The sequence below is a fragment of the Heteronotia binoei genome, chromosome 11 (assembly GCF_032191835.1).
Source record: "Heteronotia binoei isolate CCM8104 ecotype False Entrance Well chromosome 11, APGP_CSIRO_Hbin_v1, whole genome shotgun sequence".
Taxonomy (NCBI): domain Eukaryota; kingdom Metazoa; phylum Chordata; class Lepidosauria; order Squamata; family Gekkonidae; genus Heteronotia; species Heteronotia binoei.
Window position 1 is genome coordinate 70810118 of NC_083233.1, and position 27048 is coordinate 70837165.

Here is a 27048-nt window from a genome sequence, read left to right on the forward strand (position 1 = left end):
TTCTGCATAACAGCCTGCTTTGGCAGGCTTGCTCAATTACACAGGAGCTACAGAGCAAAACCCCTATTTTCTCCATTGGCTGACGCTCCTCCCTTGGGGAGGAAGGGAGAAGGAATAGCTCTCTCTCAATTTCACAGCAGAGCTACTGAGCCAAGCCTCTCTTCCTTCTATTGGCTGAGGTTCCTCCCCCTTCAGAGCAGAGCTACTGAGCCAAGCCTCTCTTCCTTCTATTGGCTGAGGTTCCTCCCCCTTCTGGTCCCCTGGGGAAGAAAGAAAAGAGCCAGAGGATAACCAGTTGCCCAGTTCCCTGGATCACACAAGTGAGATACAAAGATATGATATGATACAAAAAATATGATAACTTTAAGACCAATGAGTGCTAATGTTTTAAGCATGTTTTATTTTAAGTTTTTTTAAAAAAATCTTTGTTTGTCCGTGTCCATTATAAAGTTTATATCTCCACTCTCTGGCGTTACATTTTATAACAAGATGGCCCGGCCCAACAAAGTCTCATTTATGTCAGGTCAGGTCTGAGTTTGACACCCCTGCCCTAGAGAGCCACTGCCAGTCTGAGAAGACAATGCTCACCTGGTCTGATTCAGTGTAAGGCAGCTTCATGTGTGTGCCTTGGTAGTTCAGGCTGTTCTCCTGACATTCTGTGTGTATGTGTTTTTAAATAAGTTATTTATAAGGCTGCTGTGATTCTGAGGCCTCGTTGCTAGCAAACTGCCCTAAAAGATAATACCTTTCGAATTCCTCTTTAAGAAACAAAGGATGAACTTGAAGAACTGAATAAAGAAATCAGGAAAACGGCAAACATAGTTCGTGCTAAATTGAAAGGTAGGCAACTGGGCGAAATAGTTGGCTGGCACTGTCTGTTGCTGGGTTGTGGAACCGGTGATGTTACAAAACCATTTGCAGCTTTAGAGCAGACCTGGAGAGGCGCACATGCAGTCGAATGCAGCCCGTTGGGGGTGTGTGTGCTGGCTCAGCAGGGGCTCCACGGATCTCTAAAAACAAAAGGGATTGATCCACACCTGAATTGCCATGTGTATCCCCTGTTGGTTCCCGTGAGCTGTTTTGGCAGATGGTATTTGGCTGAAAAGAAGAGCAAAAACAAGAGGGGTTTGTTTGTTTGATTTGCACCTAGTTGTTGGCATCTTACAAGGTGATCTGGCTTTTTATTTAAATAACAAACTAAGTGTCTAGTAAGGGCTTAGTCTCACACTGGAAGGCAGAGTGTTCATGAACAAATGATAGGATAAGCAGAATATGACTATAGGCTGGCCCCCAGTATCCAGCTCGGAAGTTAATCATCTTATTGACACATTGAGATCTGGGAAAGCCCCCGGAATAGATCTAATCTCCCCAGAAATGATCAAGAGCAATAAAGACTGATGGGCGCCTATTCTAACCAACCTGTTTACCCAGATTGATCAGTCTGGGAAGATACCTGAAGACTGGGGGACCGCCATCATTATCCCCGTGTATAAAAAAGGTAACAAGGAAGACCCTAATAATTATAGCCCAATCAGTTTGCTCAGCATAGTGAACAAACTATATGCTAGGCACTTACGGGGCAAATTTAGAGATTAGCTGGAATACGACTATAGCTGCAGTGTGACCTCTTCCAGGTTCCTGAAAATAAACTGCACGTTATGTCAATCTGTTGCAAGAACTTCCAAATTGTTTTTGGGGGGGGGGGGTCCTTCCGATTAGCAACATGTTGCCAAATTGGCCCACCAAGAGGATTTATTTAAATAATTCCTTTCAGAACCGGACTCTGTGTTGTCATAAGAAATGCAATGCAAGAAAAAGGAAATCCTCCTTTCTGTGATGGGGAGTTGTGATTTGTGTGGAAATCGCAAATCTGCTCAGTTGGTTGAAATTATTGTTGTTGTTGTTGTTCTTCTTCTTGTTGTTAAAATTTATAAACCACCCTCAGGGTGGTATACATTATAATCAAACATAAACAATTAAGTCAGTAAATAGAAAATAATAATTAGTTAAAACAGATTCAAAACAGTATAATTGGTGTTTATGTCATATTATCATGGAGGGATGCTTTCCTTTGTCTTCTTCAGCCATGGAACAGGGCTTAGCTCGGAACGAGAGTGCGAACAGAACTTCAGCGGATTTCAGAATACGGAAGACGCAGGTACGGGCAGCCAGCAAGCCAAAGAGGATAAGGCAAATAGTGTTTGTAGGCAGCTATAATTGTTTGATTGTTTTCAGAGCGCCTGCTCCAGCTGCAACGCCACTGAGGATGTTCTCCGCAGCTGAGAACGAAACGTCTGGAAAGAAAACTTTCTCCAGTAGAACACGGCACTTGAGCCCGAAAGATTCTACAAACCCTAATGATGTTACCAGCCGTGAAAACCTGAAATCTTTGATTGTTTTACTGTTTATCAGTTAGATTGCCTGTTGTTAGTATAATTGTTTTACCATGTTGGAATCCGCCCACCGCGGGAAAGGGCGGACTACAAATCGACAGAAATAAATAAAATAAACATTAGAACAGAGGCAAGGAGGATGGTGTAAGTTGCTTTGGGTTCCCACTGGGGAGGAAAATGGGGTACAAATGAAGCAAATAAAATACATTGTAAAAATAAAATAATAAAACTCCGTAGTTGGGAGCATGGTGATACCTTCTTTTTTTTGAGGTGCATAAGAACATAAGAGATCAGGCCAATGGTCCATCCAGTCTAGTGCTGTGTCACAAAGCGGTTAAAACCCTGGTGTCATCAAGAGGTTCACCAGTGGGGCCAGAAGCCCTCCCACTGCAGCCCCTCCCCCTCCCAAGCACCAAGAATACAGAGCATCACTTGCCCCAGACAGAGAGTTCCATCTCTACCTTGTGGTTAATAGCTGCTGATGGGCCTCTGCTCCGTATGTTTATCCAAACCGCTTTTGAAGCTGTCTCTGCTTGTAGCCACCACCACTTCCTGCGGCAGTGAATTCCATGTGTTCATTACGCTCTGGGTAAATAAATTCAAGAATTCACAGGATGAACTCAAGCCCGATCTGCATTCAGATGAGCACACAACTGGTCAAAGTCTCAAATGTTATCTGATGTCTCTGCAGGGAGGTGCTGGAGTGACTAGGATCGTATTTCTGTTCTTGGCCATCCACAAAATGGGGACCAGACAACTAGGGTTGCCAAGTCCAATTCAAGAAATATCTGGGGACTTTGGGGGTGGAGCCAGGAGACTTTGGGGGTGCAGCTAGAAGCAAGGTTGTGACGAGCATCATTGAACTCCAAAGGGAGTTCTGGGCATCACATTTAAAGGGGCGGCACACCTTTTAAATGCCTTCCTTACATAGAAAATAATGAAGGATAGGGGCACCTTCTTTGGGGGCTCATAGAATTGGAGCCCCTGGTCCAATCTTTTTCAAACTTGGAGGGTATTTTGGGGAGAGGACCTGGATACTATGCTGCAAATTTGGTGCCTCTACCTCAAAAATCAGCCCCCCCCAGAGCCCCAGATACCTGCGGATCAATTCTCCAGTATTTTCTATGGAGATCAGTCTCCATAGGGAATAATAGAGTGCTCAGCAGAAATTTCCCTCCTCTCCCCCCCCCCCGCTTTCTGATGACCCTGGAGTGGGGGGAGGGCCTCCAAACCGGGGGATCCCCTGCCCGCACCTGGGGATTGGCAGCCCTACAGACAACAGTGGTGCCAGCTGAGTGTTCTGGACAACTGCCTTTTTAACTTAAAAGAAACAAGTTCTAGCTTCTTCCCTAGCATCTTCTAGCTTCTAGGCCCACTGGTGGACCTCTTGATGGCGCTTGGGTTTTTTGGCCACTGTGTGACACAGAGTGTTGGACTAGAAGGGCCATTGGCCTGATCCAACATGGCTTCTCTTATGTTCTTATGTGACACAGAGTGTTGGACTGGATGGGTCATTGGCCTGATCCAACATGGCTTCTCTTATGTTCTTATGTGACACAGAGTGTTGGACTGGATGGGCCATTGGCTTGATCCAACATGGCTTCTCTTATGTTCTTATGTGACACAGAGTGTTGGACTGGAAGGGCCATTGGCCTGATCCAACAGGGCTTCTCTTATGTTCTTATGTGACACAGAGTGTTGGACTAGAAGGGCCATTGGCCTGATCCAACAGGGCTTCTCTTATGTTGTTATGTGATGCAGAGTGTTGGACTGGATGGGCCACTGGCCTGATCCAACAGGGCTTCTCTTATGTTGTTATGTGACGCAGAGTGTTGGACTGGATGGGCCACTGGCCTGATCCAACAGGGCTTCTCTTATGTTGTTATGTGATGCAGAGTGTTGGACTGGATGGGCCATTGGCCTGATCCAACATGGCTTCTCTTATGTTCTTATGTGACACAGAGTGTTGGACTGGAAGGGCCATTGGCCTGATCCAACATGGCTTCTCTTATGTTCTTATGTGACACAGAGTGTTGGACTGGAAGGGCCATTGGCCTGATCCAACATGGCTTCTCTTAAGTTCTAAGCCAGCAAATTACAACAAAAGCAGCAAGTTGAACTAGTCTGATTGTTATTATATGTATTGTATTTTTAAATTTATGTATATTATATTTTTCTGACTGTATAATACTTTGGGCTCTGACTTGGATAACTCAGGCTAACCCAATCTCGTCAGATCTTAGACGCTAAGCAGGCTTTGGCCCTGGTCAGTATTTGGATGGGAGACCACCAGGGAAGTCCAGGGTGGTGATGTGGAGGCAGGCAATGGCAGAGCACCTCTGAACATCTCTTCCCTCGAAACCCCCCCGGGGTCACCATAAGCACTTTTCTCCTCTTCCTCCTCCTCCACCACCACCTTTTGCAGCCAACTGAACAGTAAGAGCCCCGTGGCACAGAGTGGTAAAGCTGCAGTACTGCAGTCCTAAGCTCTGCTCACAGTCACAACCTGAGTTCGATCCCGGTGAAAGCTGCGTTCAGGTAGCCTTTTCGAGGTTGACTCAGCCTTCCATCCTTCTGAGGTCAGCAAAATGAGTACCCAGCTTGCTTGGGGGTAAAGCGTAGATGACTGGGGAAGGCAACGGCAAACCACCCCGTAAAAAGTCTGCCGTGAAAACGTTGTGAAAGCGACGTCACCCCAGAGTCGGAAACGACTGGTGCTTGCACAGGGGACTACCTTTACCTTTTTAAGCAGTGGCCACCCTCACCTTGATGGCCCCGCCTAGCCAGATCTTGTTCCATCTCAGAAGCTCAGCAGGGTCAGCCCTGACTAGTACTTGGGTGGGAGGCCAGCAAGGAAGTCTGGATCCCCATGCAGAGGCAGGCAAGGGCAAACCAGCTCTGAACGTCTCTTCCCTTGAAAAAACTGTGGGGTCAACTGAACAGCAAAAAAACCACCCTGCAAAAACCATCTGCTTTGTACAACTAGAAAAAGTGGTGTGTTTGTGTGCATTTATAACTTGTTTTAGTACTTTTTTTTTTTCATCCCAGCATTCAGTGTTGGCACGGAAGTTTGTGGAGGTCATGACAGCGTACAACGGAACACAGACCCTCTTTCGAGAACGCACAAAAGATCAGATACGGCGGCAGTTAGAAATCAGTAAGTGTTCCTCTTTTTTTTTTTAACAGCAAACTGCGGTTTTGAAATAGCATTTCCAGGAAGTGGGTAGGTAGGGTGGGTTGTTTGTGGTTATTCTCTTTTCTTGACATATAAGCAGCTGTGTTGCTTACCTCCAAGCATCCCAAATGCTTATTTTCTGTATCCCTGGTAGATTGTTGTGTTACCTGGGCATGGGAAACTTTCAAGTGTCTAATTGCCCAGAAACCTAGGGTGTGAACTTATTCAGACTCGTGTACGGAAAGAGTCTAGGATTCGAAGGCTGGTTCTTTCTTTAAAACTGGCACTGTTGAATTTGAAATATAATGCCTATTCTTCTGGTAATAAACAATAAATCCATGTAATATTTCTAGGGTGGAAACCGATTGTGCAATAATAGGGAAAGCAACCTTTTAAAAAAGTGATTATCTTGGAGCTTTTCAAACTATTTAGCGCTCTAAATAACATGGTTGTTTTATTTTTGTTATAATTCCCAAGTTTGGCTGTTTAAGTTATTCTTGGGCTGTGAAAAGTTTACTTGCATGCCAAGCACAGGTCTTCCCAGGTGGCTTCATTTGCTGCTAAAACTTATGCCCCTCTTGTTTGTGGAAAAAAGATTTAAATATCCCCGTGAAGGAGGGGCGCATGGCTCAGTGGAAGAGCTTCTGCCTTGCATGCTGGGTTCAGTCCCAAGCATCTCCAGTTAAAAGGACCAGGCAGTTAGGTGATGAGAAAGATCTCTGCCTGAGACCTTAAAGAGCAGCTGCCAGTCTGAGTAGACAATACTGACTTTGATGGACCAAGGGTCTGATTGAGTATAAGGCAGCTTCATGTGTTTGTGCAAAACCCCAATCTATCACATTCAGTGGGGATTTGTGTCACAACTCGGGGGGTATTGCCAATTGCTGCCACCACTCTGGGTTAAGGGTTCTCCTTGAGATAGCACAGAGTTCCTTCCCAAGCCCTTCAGGCCTCCTTTAGCTTAGGCCAGATAAGGCCAGGCGGAGTGAATAACAACAACAAAAAGTTTATTTAATAGATCAGTTCAGTGCAATATAAACTAACAAGGTGCATCCAACAGTAAAAGGGGTGAAGGGAAATAAACAAATGCCCGAATGCATCTGGACTTACTGTCCCTACTCTAATACCAACACTTTCCTCCTTGGGTAAGGGATCTTTCCCCTGCTGCAAGCTCTCCAGGCTACAGCCTACCTCCAGCTCAGCCTTCCAGGAAAAGAACACCCCCTTCCTGGTCTTGGCCCTTTTATCTTCTCCTCCCAAGCCCCACCCTCTCTGGGCCAGTTTCCCTTCAAAACCTTGGCACCCAATCAGAGGGGCAGGAGGGATTCTGGGAAATGCAGGCTCTTCCCAGTAACTCCTAAGCAGGCTTCCCTGGGCCTGCAGGCCTCACTAGGCCCAGGATCATGACAATTTGCTTCAGATTAAATGTACTCAGAGCTGTGCTCCATAACAGGAAACCTAAAACAGGTGGAACTGCCAGCATGTACCTGTTTGCCTTCAAGAATTATCCTTAGTAGCTGTTAAACACATGAAGGTTCCTTATACTGAATCAGACCCTTGGTCCATCAAGGTGAGTATTGTCTATACTCAGACTGGCAGCGGCTGTCCAGGGTCTCAGGCAGAGGTCCTTCATGTCACCTCCTGCCTGGTCCTTTTAACTGAGGATGCCAGGAATTGAACGCAGCACCTTCTGCATGCCAAGCAGAGGCTCTTCCACAGAGCCACAGCCCTTCCCCCTGTTGATCAAAGTCTTATTGGTGCAGCTTGAGAAAGATCTTCGCAGTCCTGTATGAGAAGACCAAGTTGGTCAGGTGAGCCTCAGGGGGCAAGAGACTCTGTAGGAAGGGCGCCTGTTCCAGTGGAAGCCCCAGATCGTGTAGCTGCTGGCCAAACTTTGGTCTTCACCATCTTTGGTCTTTCTTCATCTTGGAAGACACATCGTAGTGCAGGAAGCATTGGCACTCCCGGCCGTTCCACCCAACCAGGGTCCACAAGGTGTCAAACATAAACTTTAAAACAAACCAAAAATACAACTCAAGTTACAAAATTCAATTTAAAAACCCATAAGCACCGAACACTAGAAGGAGGGCCAGTACCGTTATTGGGGTGTGCTAATGAAATAAAAAGTTCAGAAGGAGTCTCAATATTTCTACACTGTTCTTTGCCATTAAAATAGACACTTTTTCTGAGTACTCTTAGGTAGGCTACTAAATCGTTGCTCTGGGCCAAATCAGTACCTGTACTTAATTCCTAAAGGGTGAAAAAGTCATGATAATGTGAGATCAGTCTTTCAGTCTCAGTCATACAGGACCCCGACTTGGAATGGAGCCATGGCATGGGAGGACTAGGGTATTTCACTCTCTCTCACTGTTGCTTACTAATAATGAAAAGCAGATAATTCTGCCTAATTGCTTTCAGGTTTCAGCAGAGCAGTTATTATTATTATTATTATTATTATTAATTTTATTTATATCCCGCCCTCCCCGCCTAGGCAGGCTCAGTTGTTATGTGATGTATGGTAATTGATGTCATTTCTCCCTAGCTGGAAAGTCCACCACTGACGAGCAACTGGAAGAGATGCTGGAGAGCGGCAACCTTTCTATTTTCACTTCTGACGTACGTATCTCAGCTCTCCTTTGATGTCCTGGTTACATCTCTTGTTCTCTTTCTCATCCACAATGCCGTCAGCCAGTCCTGACCTGGAATAGCCCAGGCAAGGCCAGTCTCGTCAGATCTTGAAAGCTAAGCAGGGCCAACCCTAACAAATACTTGGAAGGAAGACCTCCAAGGAATACTAGTGCTGGGATGCAGAGACAGGCAGCATCCAAGCCACCTCTCTGAAATGTAGCCCCACTAGGAGTCACCAGAAGTCACATGACTTCCAGGCATGCAAGCACGTACACACACGATACTAAATGTTTAAATTAAACCTCTGAGAAACTAATGCCCTCACCTTAACCCAGAGCTAACATTACAACAGACTCTTATTTATTGCACTTCACACTCAGGATACCTAATGGCATAGACATCAATCTGCTATTCTGACATATATTGCCTTTGTTGTTGTTTCAGCCCAGTCTACACAAATCATAGAATCATAGAGTTGGAAGGGACCTCCAGGGTCATCTAGTCCAACCCCCTGCACAATGCAAGAAACCCACAGATACCTACCCCAAATTCACAGAGAACCAGTTTGGTGTAGTGGTTGAGTTCGTGGACTCTTATCTGGGAGAACCAGGTTTGATTCCCCACTCCTTCACTTGCACCTGCTGGCATGGTCTTGGGCTAGCCATAGCTCTGGCAGAGGTTGTCCTTGAAAGGGCAACTGCTGTGAGAGCCCTCTCCAGCCCCATCCACCTCACAGGGTGTCTGTTGTGGGGGGAGAAGATAGAGGAGATTGTAAGCCACTCTGAGTTTCTGATTCAGAGAGAAGGGCAGGGTATAAATCTGCGATTCTTCTTCTTCATCACTGTCAGATACCCATCTAGCGTCTGTTTAAAAACCTCCAAGGACCCCAACTTGTGATTCTTTTAATCTGCTAAAAAAACATTTTCATGATTTTGCATCCTAATTCATTGCCCTCTTTCTCTATATTTAGGACTGCTTGCCGTTCCATTCTATTGTCTGATGAAGTGTGCTTCTGCCACACAAAAGCTTGCATTGTGAATAAAACTTTGTTGGTCTCAAAGGTGCAACTGGACTCCTTTTTTATTCTAATACTAAACATAAATAAATAAAGGCAGTCCTGTCAGCCTAGTGATTTTTGCTGCTTCTTATTCCCCCCAAAGATTATTCTGGACACCAAAATTACCAGAGAAGCTCTAGACGAAATTGAATCGCGTCACAAAGACATTATAAAACTGGAATCCAGTATCCAGGAGCTGCACGAAATGTTCATGGACATGGCGATGCTCGTTGAGGTCCAGGTAGGTCAGCTGAATGGAGCTGATTGCCGGTGGTCAAATAACACTTTCGAAACTTTGTAGTTAGAACAGCCCCCATTGGACTGATTCATTGTAGACTGGAGTAAGTTAGCCAGGGGCTTTCAAACCTAAGACACGTTCATGCAGCACAAAACTGTGGTTTGTAGCTGAGTCTGAATGGAGCCTGTAGGAAGTAGAAAGTGGGGAGCCTGTAGGGAGTAGAAAGTGGGGAGCCTGTAGGGAGTAGAAAGTGGGGAGCCTGTAGGGAGCAGCTGCCAGTGCCGCCTTCCGCTGCGGCCACCAAGCCCAAAGTGGCTGCAGGCATCTGCCACCATCACTAAGATGGATCGCCCCCCCTCCCAAGCGCATTGTCTGTGCATGTGGAAACAATGAATTTGTATTGGGGAGGGGCCCCGTGGCGCAGAGTGGTAAAGCTGCAGTACCGCAGTCCAAAGCTCTGCTCACAACCTGAGTTCAATCCCCGGCAGAAGCTGGGTTCAGGTAGCCCGCTCAAGGTTGACTCAGCCTCCCATCCTTCCGAGGTGGGTAAAATGAGTACCCAGCTTGCTGGGGGGAAAGTGTAGATGACTGGGGAAGGCAGTGGCAAACCATCCTGTAAAAAGTCTGCCGTGAAAACATTGTGATGCGACATCACCCGAGTCTGAAACGACTGGTGCAAAAATTTCCAACCAGGAATGTTTTTGGAAGGCGGTGTTTTTGGACAGCAGCTGCATGTAGGAGAATATATGAGCAACATCCAAAAAATTTCTGAATAGGTTTGACCCCCGTGTACCATGTCCCATATGCAATTGCGGTTAACATGCCTCAGACATTTATTATTATTATCTGTTTATTTATATTCCACCCATTCCTCATGGGGGCTCTGAGCGGAGCACAACATAGCAGTCACCTGAGGTTAGGTAAGCATGAACTGTCCTCTCAGGCAGTAGAAACGAGCAGGAGTCCAGTAGTACCTTAAAGACTAACACAATTTGTGGCAAGGGGATGTGCTTTTGTGAGTCACTGCTCACTCCTTCAGATATCTGAAGACATGAGCAATAACTCTCGAAAATTCATTGCCTGCCATAAATTTTGCTAGTCTTTAAGACACTACTGGACTCTTGTGCATTTCTACTGCTACAAAGTTACCCATCTTGATCTGTCCTCTTAGGATTAGCGTAATTGTTTCAGGCAGTGGAAAAATAATATATATATTTTAAATTCTTATGTAGCACTTTGAGTTTCTGTTTAACTTACTGTATTGGGTGGGCTTTGCATCTTACAAGTTGAAACAGTTTCCTTTCTGAGGTTTTTAACTGAATGCAGTTAAAATTGAATGTGACACAAGCACACCTTTAACACTTTGCTGTTTATTGCTGCTGATAATGTCTGCCGACGGACAGAACCACCCAGGTAACACTTCTCTGATAAACTTCCCCATGTTTCCCATGCATTGTTCCTCAAGTTTGTTCATCAGATCCATCCCATGACTGTATACTGGCCTTCTAACTGGACGCATTCAAGGGGAGGTCTTATGCAGCCAGCTGTGCTGTGAAACCAGTAAGGGGGGGATGTGGGACAAGCTCATTACATTTTGTTGCCCAAGGGAGAAAATCCACACAGCATCCCTGCCAATGAATCAGCACGGGGTGCAATCCCTTGGGTAGTCCTAGCCTCTCTTTTACCTCGCTGCAGCTTCTGCAGAACTTCCCAGTGGATGGCGTCTCGCATGGGACAAATTTGTCCAGCACCTGATGGCACAGCCTCACCTCGGTCGCCATCATGACTGGTTTAAAGAGATAGCCTTACTGTGAAACATCTCATGGGGAGAAATGGGTACAGTAGAGGGGGAAAAAAAGAATAAAGAATCGTGGAGTGTGTGTTCTGCCCTCAGTGGGATGGTAGATACATTTGGTGTAGTGGCTAAGTGCACAGACCCTTATCTGGGAGAACCGGGTTTGATTCCCCACTCCTCCACTTGCACCTGCAGGAATGGCCTTAGGTTAGCCATAGCTCTGGCAGAGGTTGTCCTTGAAAGGACAGCTGCTATGAGAGCCCTCTCAGCCTCAACCACCTCACAGGGTGTCTGTTGTAGGGGAGGAAGGTAAAGGAGATTATAAGCCACTCTGAGATTCAGAGTGAAGGGCGGGGTATAAATCCAATATCTTCTTCTTGTTTCCTTGTGGGGGAGGGGGAGGCCGTATCCTCCCTGACCTGGATGTCCCAGTGTAGCCCAATTTTGTCAGATCTCAGAAGCTATGAAGGGTTAACCCCAGTTCTGACTTGGATGGGAGACCCCCCAAGGAAGTCTAGAGCAGGCAATGGCAAGCCACCTCTGAATGTCCCTTGCCTTGAAAAGCCTAAAGGGTCACCATAGGTCTGCTGCGACTTGGCAGCAATTTCCTCCACTGCCACCTCCAGGCCCTATCCCAAGGGATCCTCTGCTGTGGAAAGCATGGGGTTAGTTTAAGGCAAATCCCTGTGATGTGACAGCAACACTGCGACTGCCAGAGCCGGATTCTAATTTATATCTATTTCAGTGTTATGACAATAGTTATACCTCATATTCAACACACACACACACACACACGCGCAGAATGGGCCCAAGGCAGCAGTCAAACCATTTCAAAAAGGAAACCAAAAACAAATTGGGAACCAAAGAAAAAGGGCACATCATTATCCTAAGAAGAACCCGCCATCAGAGGCGTGATGTCCGCAGCTAGCCAAAAAAGCCCTCTTGTGTGCCCTCTTAAATGATGGGCAAACACATAGTTTTGAGCCTCCGGCAGACAACTGTTTCATGAGAGCCAGCATGGCATAGTGGTTAAGAGACAGTCTCTAATCTGGAGAGCCAGGTTTGGTTCCCCACTCCTCCTCCGCTTGCAGCCAGCTGGATGACCTTGGGCCAGTCACAGTTCTCCCCAGACACTCTCCGCTCCACCTACCTCACAAGAGGGAACAGAAGGAGATTATAAGACGCTTTGAGCCTCCTTATGGTAAAGGAAAGCGGGGTATAAAAACCTTCTTCATGGGGTACATCCACAGAAGCTGTCCTGAGAGAAGAGTCAGTGAACAGATGTCGCAGCGAGGACTGAAGCGGGCGCATGGGTTCATAACATTTCATGCTCATCCCTATTTAGAATGCCAGTTCTCAGCAGACTCAAAAGCATTTCTCATTTTTGCAGCTGCAGCTCCACTTGCATTATTTCCTGCCAACCCACCCCTGCCTGCTTTCACGATACAATCCCCGTAAAACAAACGGGATTGCATTTTTCTTTTAAAATGTAGATGCCGTTGTAACAGTTCCCAGCGCCGCGCCTCTTACGCATAAACCCTTGTTCTAAAATTGCTCGAGAATTTCTTTCCGCGCCAACTTAAGGCGTCTTTCACACTGAACACTGTTTTCTGTTCCATGGTTCGACTCGAAGGGTGAAATGGTCAACAGCATCGAGAAGAACGTGCTGAATGCAGTCGATTATGTTGAACACGCAAAAGAGGAGACCAAGAAAGCCGTCAAATACCAAAGCAAAGCTCGCAGGGTAGGAATGAGGTTGCCGGCTATCGGTCTTGCATAATGCCCTTAGGCCTCCTGCTGCTTTTTACCCAGGCATCGAAGAGAAGTGGTTGTTGCAAAACCCCCTTTCTGCGGAGTGGTCTGGAGATGGTGGTGAATTGGGGCCTGGAGCCCTTTGCTTCAGTTCTTAATCTAAAGCCTTATTTGAGCTCCAGAGTCAAACTCCACTTTCCTCGCTCGTAGGTTCTTAATTTAAAGCCTTATTTGAGTTCCAGGGTTGAACTTCCATTTCCCTCACCTGTAAGAGCCAGTTTGGTGTAGTGGTGAAATGGGCGGACTCTTATCTGGAAGAACTGGGTTTGATTCCCCCACTCCTCCGCTTACAGCTGCTGGAGTGGCCTTGGGTGAAGCATAGCTCTCGCAGAAGTTGTCCTTGAAAGGGTAGCTGTTGTGAGAACTCTCTCAGCCCTACCCACCAGGGTGTCTGTTGTGGGGGGAGAAGATATAGGAGATTGTAAGCCGCTCTGAGTCTCTGATTCAGAGAGAAGGGCGGGGTATAAATCTGCAATTCTTCCTCTTCTAAGTGCCTGTTTCTTCAAGGGGTCCCCACACCCACCACATTCCACAAGTGTTTTTCTTTCTTTATGTCTGGTGTAAAAATCTGCCAGGACATAAACTGGTGTAACAGAGCCAGAGCTTCCTTTGCCCAGTTCCCTGGATCCCATAGGAGAAATACAAAAAAAAGCATCTTTAATACCAAGAAGTGCTAAAGCTTTAAGCGTGTTTTAAGTTTTTAAAAATATATATGTATATGCGTTTGTCTGTGTTCTTTATAAAATTTATATCTCTGACACCTCATCTTGAATAGGTACACACATGGTCCAGCCCAACAAGATCTCATTTATGTCAGATCTGGCCCTCATAACAAATGAGTTTGACACCCCTGCCTGAGTAAAGCCTGTAGCTTTCTGTGCTTCATAGTCTAAATTGGAGGCAGGTGCTGTCTTGAACAGAAATGAACATAAGAACATAAGAGAAGCCATGTTGGATCAGGCCAATGGCCCATCCAGTCCAACACTCTGTGTCACATAAGAACATAAGAGAAGCCATGTTGGATCAGGCCAATGGCCCATCCAGTCCAACACTCTGTGTCACATAAGAACATAAGAGAAGCCATGTTGGATCAGGCCAATGGCCCATCCAGTCCAACACTCTGCGTCACACAGTGGCCAATATATGTATGTGTGTGTGTGTGTAAATGGAGTGCAAGGGCGGCTTTACGTTACTAGTGGTAAAGTCAGGCTGGTGGAGAGACGGCTGAATACAACAGAGAGCAGTGAAGTCAGGCATCTGAGAGGGCAGCATTCCTCCCGTGTTCTCAAAGTACACCCCCCAATCCCTGCTTAATGCATCAACAAGGTGACCCCTGAAGAGTGATGTGTGGCCCCCACCCACTGTCGCCCTCTCATTTAATTTGATGTAGATGTTTCTGAATAGTAGATGCAAGTTAGCACGATTACGAGACTTTTAAAAACAAATTGCTGTTTGCAGAAAACACGTCCTACTAATACCACTTGGCATTTACGGAGCACTTCAGATTGTCAACAATGCACCCCCCCCCCCATACTTTTATTGAAATTATTTAAAAGTTGCGCACGGCTGTGATGTTGTTTCTTAAACCTGTCTGTGCTCTATCTTAACAGTTCAAAGGGGTGCACGCCTGGGGGTTGGTCCGCTTTGAGTGTGTTTGTTATTTGGTGGGGGCACTGTTTCCTGGGTGGGGCAGGTGATCGGAGATCAAACACTGGAGGATTGTCCCAAGCAAAGTTCCCTCTAAGCTGCAGAGTCTTGTGAGCAAAAGTTCTACGTTGTGAGCTACTGGCAATAAAGTTGTGTGCTCTGGGGTCATCCTCCCTGAGTCGTGTGGCATAAATTAGTGTGCTCTGGGGTCGTCCTTCCTGAGCTAAGACAAAAATGTGTGAGCCGGAGGCTAAAAATCTGTGAGCTAGCTTATGCTAATTCAGCTTAGAGAGAACACTGGCCACAAGTTGTGCGCTCTTCAGTAGAGTCCCGTTATCCCCTCATGGTGGAGAGGAGACCTCGTTTAACGCCCATGGAACGACCCCTGGGTCGGTCTTCTGAAGCCTCCTGGTTGCTGACTGCCCAGAGGAGGAAAAAAAAAAGATCTATCTATTTAATCAGGGCTCAGTGAGATGCTGCTTACCAGGTGGTGTTAGTTACCTGCATGATAAGCATCGCATTTCTACCCTGTTTGAGGAAGGGGATATTTTTCTCCAAGCCTGTCGGCTGCCCTGCCAACAGCCCTTAGCGCGCCATCTGCTGCTGCAGCGTGAGTGCCACCAATTCCAATTCCTGTGTTGTCGTCATCCTTTCCACTTTTGTAGACACACCCCCCACCACCACCACCAAAAGCCACGCGTCGGTACTGAGAGCCGTTTCCATAATTCTGTGAACTGTAATCCTCCGGGGTGGTTCACGCCAGCTAGGAACCCAAGATTGGCTCAGTGTGCTCAGAGCTACTAACTTTAATCGCCGCACTGAGTTTGCATTTGTGAGCCCAGCAATGGGACTGACTCACCTGCCTATGGAATGCTATTAAACAGATTTTTGAACCTGGACAAATGAGTATGTAGTACTCCACCCTCCCGCCCTTTGCTCTGCAGCCATTTAGCTGAGCCAAACCTAAAATGCGATGAGCTGGGTCCCAGCCAGTGCTCTTAGGCAGAGTCAGATTAAACCCTGTGGAGGCCCCTAGGCAGTCAAAATCTCACGGGGCCCCTCGTAAATTATCTCAGAGTCAGAGCACCTGCCCTGCTGCCCGCAGTCCCCACTGCAGCCTGCAGGCACCTTCTCAAAAACCCCGTTGACAAAGCTGCGGGGGAAGAGGCAGAGAGAGGCAAAGTTGCCGACGGCACCAGCAACAGCCTCACCAGGCAAGTCGGGCAAAGAGTGGCTCAGTTGCTGGCTGCGTGTGCAGACTAGGAGGGCTACAGACAGGGAGAAACCGGGGGGGGGGGGGGGGCGGGGAGCCAGCCCAGGGTCCCTAAAGGTGTGGGGGCCCATAGGCTAGTACAGAGTTTCCCAAACTTTTTTCCCCCCGTGGTCTGGGTATTTTTACACTTCTCCTTCGTGGCCCACTAAAATTTGGGGGTGGAGCCAGGAGACTTTGGAGTGGAGCTGGGAGACAGGAATAATGTCACAGAGACGGGGGAAGGAAGGAAAGAAAACAGAGCTCAGGCTTTGCAACCTGTGTCAGTCTTAAAGGCTAGCTTTTCTCTGCACAACAGAGAGATGGGGGAAGGAAGGAAGCAGAGCAGAGCTGGGGGCGGGGCTTGCTTTGGCTATTCTTGTGACCCAGTATTGAGGTTTCCGGCACCGGGCCACGACCCTGCAAATGGGAAATACTAGGCTAGTGCCTACTTGGCCTAATTGTTGATCCAGCCCTGCTCTTAGGTGACATCGCTGTGTGTGCAAGGGATGGAGGGGCCAGCAAATGGGCATGTGCCACAATAGCCCTCTTCTGCCTCTATCCTGTGACATGGCTTTTGCATCCTATCAAAATTCTCCTCTGGGAAAGCAGCACACCTTCCTGTTTATACCCCACTCCTCTTCTGAGGCACTCAGGGCTGAATTATACAGAGGTTTCTCAGTTGATCCTCACAACAATCCTGTCAGGTAGGCTAGCCTGTAACAGTGGGGTGTTTTCTTTTTTTTCCCTCCAAAGCTGCCAGTGAGCTTTGTCTCCGAGCGAGGAACACCTCTTTGAATTGGTATCGAGTGGGATATTAGCCTTTCTTCGCTTCATTTTGACATAATTTCCCCCCCCCCCCCGCAAAAAAAACGGAGACGATGACCTTTGCTTTCCTTTGGCAGAAAAAGTGGATAATTCTGATTGTTGTGGTGGTTCTGCTGGCCGTAGTTGCACTAATAATCGGCTTGTCAGTCGGGACCCGGTGATACTCGGACGCACCAGCACGTGTCTCACTTTGCTCTTGCAGCAGTAAGTACTAATCGACTAACTTGCCTTTCTGCAAACAGCTCAGGCCAGTCAGTTTACCTTTGGTGCTCCTTTGCATCCATCTGCATGTTTCCTACAACAATGGCACGATCTAACTTGTTTTCTCAGCCGGAGGGTTGCGTTCAGCATCCAGGTAAGCCCTGCATACTTTTGTGGATACGATGTGGGCTGAGCCCCCTAGTGGCTGACTGGTGAATGTGCTCTCATCTCATAAACCGGCACAGACAAACTCTTAACTCCTAGAATGAAAGGGTTTTCTTTCCTGTACCAACATCGCGTCGTGTTGGTTTCTAAAACACCGGCTTTAGCAAGGGCACAAGATTCTTCCTCAATATATTGAGAACGACAGGTTGGAGAGAACATTTAGATCAGTTCTGCGGCTTAATTGGAGAGCCAGTTTGGCGTAGTGGTTAGGTGTGCGGACTCTTATCTAGGAGAACCGGGTTTGATTCCCCACTCCTCCACTTGCACCTGCTGGCATGGCCTTGGGTCAGCCATAGCTCTGGCAGAGGTTGTCCTTGAAAGGGCAGCTGCTGTGAGAGCCCTCTCCAGCCCCACCCACCTCGCAGGGTGTCTGTTGTGGGGGAGGAAGGGAAAGGAGATTGTGAGCCGCTCTGAGACTCTTCGGAGTGGAGGGCAGGATATGAATCCAATATCTTCATCTACCTCACAGGGTGTCTGTTGTGGGGGAGGAAGGCCAAGGAGATTGTGAGCCGCTCTGAGACTCTTCGGAGTGGAGGGCGGGATATAAATCCAGTATCTTCATCTACCTCACAGGGTGTCTGTTGTGGGGGAGGAAGGTAAAGGAGATTGTGAGCCGCTCTGAGACTCTTCGGAGTGGAGGGCAGGATATAAATCCAATATCTTCTTCTTAATAATCCACTTTCGCTCTGCGCATTGTATAGAATAACACACAGACCCCCAAGTTGTGATTCTTTTAATCTGCTAAAAACATTCCCATGATTCTACATACCAGCTCACTGCCCACTTATATTAAGAACTACTGCTTGCCATTCCAGTTTTGTCTGACGAAGTCTGCTTAGAGCATACGAAAGCTTACATTCTGAATAAAACTTAGTTGGTCTTAAAGGCGCAACTTGTCTACCGCTTTGTTCTATAGAAGCTGTTGTTTGTTTGGGAGGTCAAAAAAAAAGTTTTTGTAAGTACCTTTTGCCCTGTAATAGCCAAGAAGTATGTGGTGCCTTCTCCCTCTAATCCAAAGGTGCTTAACCTAAGAGCCGCATAGAATAAACGACAGATACTTGAGAGCTGCAAGACATGAATGTCGGATGTTTGAGGAAGGAAGGAAGGAAGGAAGGAATAGATGGGGGAGGGAAAGAGGGGTGGGAAGAAAGCAACTTTAAATGCATTCTCCAAGCTGCCAGATGGCTTGGCTTGGGTAAGCGGTTTAAAGAGAGAAACACTTTATTCACGCTTGCCAGCGGGGCAGTGGGGGCTTTGAGAGCTACACAATATGTGTGAGAGATCCACATGTGGTTGCTGAGCTGCAATTTGGCCACCCCTGCTCTAATCCTTCCTTGAAAGCCAGTCTCTGGTTGTAAAGTCTTTGGGTTTATCCCCTGAGCTCTCACTGTTATCCCCTCTTTTCTGAGGTAAGGGATGAGGTTAGGGTTAAGGTTAGGGTTAGGCTGGAATGAAAACCAGGAAGAGATGCATTTCCTTTTCTCCTTGCCCTTGCTCCTTTCCTTCTGTTCTTTCCCTGCCGCCAGCCATAGACACACATCCAAATCTAGATTGCAAATGTCTCAAAGTGGGGATCTTCACTCCTTTTGTTACGCACTAAAAACTCCAGGTATCCCTGTAGTATATAGGTAAGAAACAGCAGCTCACGCTTCTTTGCCTGCCAAACACTCATCATCTAAGATTCTGCACGCTTCTGTGTCAAACTAAGCAATGCTCCAGTTAAATAAAAAGAGCTGTCAATGTTTGACTCAAACATGAAGTGAAGCCGTGGTTTGTTTCACCTATGGATATTTTGTAAAGCCGCGATGCAGCGGTGCAGATGGTCATTCAAATCCTGGTTTGCCGCAACAAACGCTGGGTCCTTCTGTCTTTCTCATGAGCGCACGGCGTTGCCTTATACCAGGGGTGGCCAAACTTGCTTAACATAAGAGCCACATAGAATAAATGTCGGATGTTTGAGAGCCGCAGGGCATGAACGTCGGATGTTTGAGAGCCACAAGGAAGGAAGGAAAATAGATTGGGGGAGAGAGGGAGGTGGAAGGAAAGCAATTTTAACTTTAAATGCATTCTCCAAGCTGCTGGCTGGCTTGGAGAAGGGATTTAAAAAGAGAAATGTCTCCTCCAATTCGGCCAATGGGGTGGAGGCTCCAAGAACTGCACAACATGTGTGAAAGAGCCACATGTGGCTCCCGAGACTCAGTTTGGCCACCGCTGCCTTATACCGAAGCAACCATTAGCCCATCAAGGTTGCTACTGGCTACTCAAACTGGAAGAAGCTCTCCAAGGTCACAGGCAGAGGTCTTTCACACCACCTACTCTCTGGTCCTTTCAGCTGGAGATACCAGGGTTTGAACCTGGGACCTTTTGCATGCCAAGCAGAGGCCCTACCGCTGATCCACGGTCCCCTCCTTTCTTCCCTACTGAGCCCTGGCTGCATTGTGTCAAAGGCAACACCAAGAAACAAATCAGCACGCCTTTTCACGTGCTATTATCTTTACGACATGATAAGCTAATTTCGAAAACTCTGAATTGAAATGCCCTTATGATCCATGGTTCCCTGATCTGGATAGCCCCGGCTAGCCTGATCTCATCTGATCTCAGAAGTTAAGCATGTGGCCCACCCTGGGATGGGAGACCACCAAGGGATACCAGGATTGCAACATGGAGGCAGGCAGTGGCAAACCACCTCTGGCCTTGAAAACTTTTCAGGTTGCTGCAAGTCATTTGCAAAGAGCCAGTTTGGTGTAGTGGTGAAGTGCACAGACTCTTATCTGGGAGAACAGGGTTTGATTCCCCACTCCTCCACTTTCACCTGCTGGAATGGCCTTGGGTCAGCCGTAGCTCTCTTATCTGGGAGAACCGGGTTTGATTCCCCGCTCCTCCACTTGCAGCTGCTGGCATGGCCTTGGGTCAGCCATAGCTCTGGCAGAGGTTGTCCTTGAAAGAGCAGCTGCTGTGAGAGCCCTCTCCAGCCCCACCCACCTCACAGGTTGTCTGTTGTGGGGGAGGAAGGGAAAGGAGATTGTGAGCCGCTCTGAGACTCTTCGGAGTGGAGGGCGGGATATAAATCCAATATCTTCATCTACCTCACAGGGTGTCTGTTGCGGGGGAGGAAGGGAAAGGAGATTGTGAGCCCCTCCGAGACTCTGACATTCAGAATGGAGGGCGGGGTTTAAGTCCAATATCATCATCATCATCATCAAAATGATGGCAACCCCTCTCCCCAAAATAAAAATAAAACCCCTAATGATGGTTGACGGAGCGGCCCACTTTCAGACAACCTAGCCATAGTTAAGTAAACTGTGCTTTCATGTGATTTCTGAACAGAGTCCTCATCTCAATCCCCTACTTAATCATATGTTTGATCTATTTGTTGCTCCATGCAGTTTCCACTGGCATCAGTTACTGTCAAGTGGATGAGGTTGAGATTGGAGCGCGAGTGTTCGTTTGTTGCATATTCTGTACATTTTTTAAAAAAACTGTGTTACAGCCGAACTAATGATGGATCTCCTCCCCTCCCCCCTTTTCCTTGCAGAAATTGATGTTCATAATCATTTGCATCACTGTGTTGCTTATAATCCTTGGCATTATCCTAGCAGCGACCTTCTCGTAGCGAAGGCCTGTTCCAAGAGAAGAACACAAGTGAGGAAACCAACCAGCCTACCTGTGAAGATGCCTTCACTTGCCACAGTCAGATGTTCTTTCTGGAGATCAGATGACTGTTCGCTGTTCAGCCACTGACTGGGGGGGGGTGGGGGTGGGCAGAGGTGCCTCTAGAAATGGGTCGTCTGCAGATTGTACCTCGTGGACTTCAAGGCTGCTCTGATTGTTTTTTTCCTGCACTATTTTGGAGATGAATTCTGATTTTTGTTTTGATAGGCCAGTGTTATCCAAGTGGAACGAGTTGTCCCCAAACGTTGAGTTTTGCCATTCGCCTCCATTTAACCGTTAATTAATCCATGTAATAAACATAGCGATTGATCTTGTTTAAAAAAAAAAAAACGAAGCAGCCACGTTCTCTTTAACTTTAACACGCATGGGGTTGGGGTCAGAATTCAGAGGTGAGTTCCATTCTAGCTTGACTGTCTTTGGCTTTCAGGTAAATGTGACCGGGGAGAGGGGCAGGGTGAGAGGTGACGTTCTCTTTTGTCACCCGCTTTTAAAGAAAGCTGTCTGTTGAAGAATGCGCATCATATCTATAACAAGTCAGCGTGCGCTTTTAATTTATGAGCAGCGTCGTAGTCTTTGGGTAGCCTTTCGGCAGCTGTAGAAGCGAGTGCCTTTTTTGCTCGGCAGCAACTGGCCAAAACTGTGCTTGAGGCTTGACTTAACATTCCTTCGTTTATCACGGAACACTGTTTTTAAGAGGATCTGCTCCACCATGAGGTTTACTGTGCTTTCACCCCCCGATGTATATTCTCTATCAGCTTTTTGCCCACTTTCAGAGTAATGTCATAACAGCATGCAGAGGGCTCCGGTGTTTCAGAGAGGAATGGAAGACGCTCTCCCTGTCTCTCTGATCCAGAGAGCTCCGTGTGCCCTTCAGATCTTGGAGCTCACACTTAAACAGGCTTCCCTGTTCTGTTTTATGGAGGATGAAACTCTGCACTTATCCTCTTGTATGTCTTAAACAGCCTCCAGCGTCAAAGTGAATGGATGAGCTTTGATAGGTGTGGGATTTGCCTCAAATACTTTTGTAGCTCCCCAAAAGAGGTTTCTGTTTTTCTGCAAAACACACACACAAAGTCCTATTCGTTTCAGTGGGGTTTTTGCTTGCAATTGGTTTGGTGAACCTTCTTCCCGATATCTAATAACGGAGAGAAAAAAAATGCTTACAGCGAAAATACGATAATGATTAACGAGGCAAAGATAAGAGCGCGGTTTGATTTTTTGGGATGCTTCTGATCTGTGACGAAACTCAGCTCTGTCGATTGGATCTGAGCTGCAGCATTGGCTTTAGTGGCATGAGCCCCCTTTTCCTTTCCATCCAGGACAGCAGCAGAAATCAGGGTTTTGTTTCTTTGAATTTCCATTTGGTCTTTCATGAAGGAGGGGGGAGGATCAGGCGTTGGTCCTGAATAAAACACTGAACTTGTTGGGGGAGATTTCCGTTGCAAATTTCCCTGGCATGAATGACGTGTCCGTAAAGGCTCAGCCCAAGTTAAGTCACCATGAAGTTCCGTTGAAAGGAAGAGAACTTCACACGCTTGCTTTCTCTGGGTTGGGGCCCAAAGTTGTACAGCCGTTAGCGGCTTTTAATTCAGAGGTAACCAAAACACGTGTTGCCGAATGGCTTTTTTATTTTGTATTGTGTTATTACTGTGTAAAATATCGATAACTGTGTCTTTTGATTTCCTATGGTTTCAGATATAGTAATGTAGATATGTAGATATTTATGCCAGAAGTGACATAAATGACCACGGGTGCCTTTGAAAACACACACGCACACAATACGTGGCCTTGAAATATTTATTTCTGCATTGTGAACAAAAAGAATAAACTCACAGATATATTTTCCTTGTAGGTAATCTTTCTTATCACTGCTAGTTTGACAGTTTACATATTTACAATGTATATTCTTAAATGTTCATTATGTATATAATAAACCAAATGATAACATTAATGATTGTCAGTTTCTAAGTGTTTGACTGTGTCTAAATTCCTTGAAGAGTTAGAAATGCCCTACAAAAATCTCTTAAAATCTTTTAAGTTTTTAAAAAATATTTGTGTTTGTCTGTGTCCTTTATAAAGTTTATATCTCTGCTACCTAATCTTAAATATCTTAAATAAAACACATGGCCCAGCCCAACCCAATATGGCCCGACCCAACAAAGTCTCGTTTACGTCAGATTCGGCCCTCATAACAAATGAGTTTGACACCCCTGCCCTAGAGTCCACCCTCCAAGGCAGCCATTTTCTCCAGGGAGACTGATTTTAGTAGCTTGGAGATCAATTGTAATAGTGAGAGATCTCTTAGTGCTGCCTAAAAGTTTATTTTATTTATTTAGAATTTATATCCCGCCCTTCCCACGGGTGGCTCAGGGCGGCAACCTTATTTCTTGGCAACCTTATTTCTAAGTGATTTTTTAACTCAAAACTATGGTGATTGATATATATATTGAAACATATATATATATATATATATATATATATATATATATATATATATATATATATATATATATATATATATATATATATATATATATATATATATATATTTATTTATTTAAAGAAATGTGGCTTCAAAAATTAACAAAGGAACTCTGCATTGGCCGTTCTGCCACTGGTGAAAACGCCATTCTCATGTAGAGAAGCATTCCACTATGATGCCCATGAATCCTTTTTCCTTTGACTGCACTTCTGCAGCAAAAACCAGTTCCTGGGGGGGGGAGGGGGACAATCCACGGGTAGGGTTAGGGTTTTATCTTGCCACAAGCCATACTGGATCATACAGCAGTTCTGATCAACGTGGCCTTTACCATGGGTTCTTTGCTGGACACACCCTGTCTGTATGTCTGAAAAGATCAAGCAATTTCCTTTAGGATTAATGTTTGTTGGAAGATTTGCAATAATGGTATAGGGTAGAGAAAAACCACACGAGTATTGCCAGAACATAAGAGCCCTGCTGGATCAGACCAATAGTCCATCTAGTCCAGAATCCTGTCTCATAGAGCGGCCAAAACAGTTCATCTGGAGGGCTAGCAACAGGGCATAGAGCAAGGGGAGCCAAACTCGCTCAATGTAAGAGCCAAGTATAATAAATGTCAGAGGTTTGAGAGCCGCAAGACATGAATGTCAGATCTTTGAAAGCCGGAAGGAAGTAGATGGAGGAGGGTGGGACAGGTGGAAAGAAAGCAACTTTAAATGCGTTCTCCAAGCTGCCAGCTGACTTGGCTTGGTGACGTGATTTAAAGAGACAGATGCCTTCTCCAAGCCGGCCAACGGGGCGGTGGGGGCTTCAAGAGCCACACTATGTATGAAAGAGCCAAATGTAGTTCCTGAGCCATAGTTTGGCCAGCCCTGGCATAGAGGCTGAGGCCTTTCCCTGATGTTGCCTTCAGGCTCTGGGATTGAGAGGCTTAACATCTCTGAATGGGGAGGTTCCCCTCAGCCACCATAGTTAGTGGCCATTGATAGACTTACCCTCCACGGTGTAATTATTTTTCCCCCAATACCATTATTTTTCACATACTTTTTTATATACCAGTCTTCCGTTTTTATGAGGGGCATCAGTCAAAAATAGGTTATACTCTACATTTCACAGTACTCATTGATGCTCTGCGTGGTTACAAACGGTCGACTTCTTTGTTTTCGTGGCACATGATATAATTTATGAAAAGATGAAATGGTAAAATAAATTCTCTGTGTAATAAATGTACTGAAACCCGTTCCAGGGTTTTGTAATGATTGCATCCGTTTTCAGGATGAGCGGTCTATTGTTAAGAAGAAGAGACTGAATTTATACCCCACCCTTCACGTGGAGTTTTGGAGTGGCTTACAATCTCCTTCCCTTCCTCTCCCCACAACGGACACTCTGTGAAAAGTGTTCCCTCTAAGCTGAGTTAGTGTGAGGTCACAGTGTTTGAGCCTCCAGCTCACCCATGTTTGTCTCAGTTTTGGAAAAATGGCCCCAGAACAAACTAATTTATGCAGTAGCTCACAACTTTAATGCCGGTAGTTCACAAAGTAGAATTTTTGCTCACAAGACTCCACTAGTTAGGGCAGGGGTGTCAAATATGAGGCTCAGGGGCCGAATCAGGCCCCCGAAGGGCTCCTATCAGGCCCCCGAGCAACTGGCTGTCATCTGCCGCCTCCTCCATCTCTCTTACTTCTTTCTGCATCACAGCTTGCTTTGCAAAGCTTGTTCAATTGCTCAGGAGCTACAGAGCAAAGCCTCTATTTTCTCCATTGGCTGAGGCTCCCTCCCCCCAGTCCCCTGGGGATGGAAGGAAACAGCCAGAGCTTCCTTTGCCCAGTTTCCTAGATCCCATGGGAGAAATACAAAGAAAGCATCCATAAGACCAATGAGTGCTAACGTTTTAAATTTTTTAAAATATATATTTGTGTTTCTTGCGTCCTTTATAAAATTTATATCTCTGCTACCTAATCTTAAATAGGTACACACATGGCCCAACCTGACATGGCCCACCCCCTCGAGGTCTCATTTATGTCAGATCCAAAGAACAGCTCTGACAGATTTATGACTGACCCAAGGTGCATGTGAAAGAGTGGGGAGTCAAACCCTGTTCTCCCAGATGAGAGTCCGCACACTTAACCACAACACCAAACTGGCTCAAAAGGGATGGCAGCTATGAGACAGCTCTGAAAGGCTGCCTCTACTGGTCTGAATCCAATCCAGTGATTTTTGACTCGGGTTGCTTGCCAGCCTCCAGCTGGTGGCTGGAGATCTTCAGCGATTACAACTGTTTTTCAGGCAACAGAGTTCTCCTGGAGAAAATGGCTTGCTTGGAAGGTGGACTCTATGGAATTATTCCCCACTGAGGCCCCTCCCCTCCCCAACCCAGCCCTCCTCTAGCTCCCCCCCCCCCCAATTTCCAGGTATTTTTCAATCCAGGCAACCCTATTCTTAATGGAGTCTATATGCCATCCAGGGGGCGATCAACCACTCTTGGGAAGCATTCAGAACTTTGGTTGGAGAGGAGCTGGGAGGATTTGGGTGTTCCGGAAGTTGCTTCTCTCCGCTTCCAATAGCTTCTCATAGCCAATGGAGGTGTTTTTGCACTACTCACCCCACACTTGAGGTAAAATCTCAGATCTTACACTTCCTTCCCCAGGGCCTTAAAATGACACACAGGAAATGAAAATGAAACCTAGCATGGCTGATAGCCATTGGACAGAAGAGTCTAACTGAACGTAAGCTAGAAACGTAGAGCTAGAAGGGGCCTCGAGAGTCAAATTCATAACTATCCCCTCCCCGCCGGGACCCCTTCTCTATGCCCAGAGGAAGGTCAAAAACCTCCAGGATTCCTAGACCCAGACCTCAGATTCGGCAGGAGCTCAGCTTCTGAACCTTTCTAACGGTTCCCCCTCTTCCTCCCCACCTACCTTGTCCATTGAATAGTAGGTGCAGCTGCATAACAATCCCTGGATTAGAAGAGCGGGCATGTCCCCAGCAGCCCTCATTAACCCCTGGAGAAGCCCGTACCAGCCTTTCTCCACTTCTTATGTGATTTTGGGTGGCGGGTGGCTTGCTGGCCTTTTGACTGGGGAGGGTAGCCCAGAAGAGCAGCAGGCAAGGGAGGTCTGCTTGGGTTGGCTGGATCTCTAGTCAGTTCAAGCAGGCCTCGCTCACCCGGGGCTCTCCTTTCTTGCATCGGGTTGCTTTTGGCTGGCGGGGGGAAGCATATGCTAATAAATTATGCTAATGAGCTCCACCACTTATTTTTCTACAAAACAACCCCTGCCTAGGCCAATCTGATTTGGAGGGAAATTCCTTCCTGACCCCAAAGATCGCTGGATCTGTCTGTCTGTCCATCCATCCTGTAGGAACATTGTACTTACATAAATAAAGCTGGCATGGCCAGAGTGCATTTTTCCCTTATAGGAGGGATTGTTGGATGACATAAGAACACAAGAGAAACCATGTTGGATCAGGCCAATGGCCCATCCAGTCCAACACTCTGTGTCACACTGTGGCCAAAAAACCGCAAGTGCCAGCAAGAGGTCCACTAGTGGGGCTAGAAGCCCTTCCACTGTGCCCCACACAAGCACAAGAATACAGAACATCACTGCCCCAGACAGAGAGTTCCTACAATAAGCTGTGGCTAATAGCCACT

General features: G+C 46.6%; 1 protein-coding gene across 2 annotated transcripts in view; it reads left to right on the forward strand.

The window, feature by feature from the left end:
- Nucleotides 1-22871, forward strand: part of STX2 (syntaxin 2) — a 45753-nt gene extending 22882 nt beyond the window's left edge. Inside the window, exons 4-10 of one of the 2 annotated variants that reach the window (XM_060249853.1) lie at nt 766-840; nt 2085-2158; nt 5442-5550; nt 8111-8184; nt 9357-9494; nt 12920-13030; nt 20784-22871. In XM_060249853.1, coding sequence (XP_060105836.1) covers nt 766-840; nt 2085-2158; nt 5442-5550; nt 8111-8184; nt 9357-9494; nt 12920-13030; nt 20784-20861 — 659 coding nt within the window. In that variant the 3' untranslated portion in view covers nt 20862-22871. Of the gene's footprint in view, nt 1-765; nt 841-2084; nt 2159-5441; nt 5551-8110; nt 8185-9356; nt 9495-12919; nt 13031-16899; nt 17037-20783 lie in introns of those variants that run through there. The other variant, XM_060249854.1, reaches the window with a different exon arrangement.
- The last annotated feature ends 4177 nt before the right edge of the window (nt 22872-27048 follow it).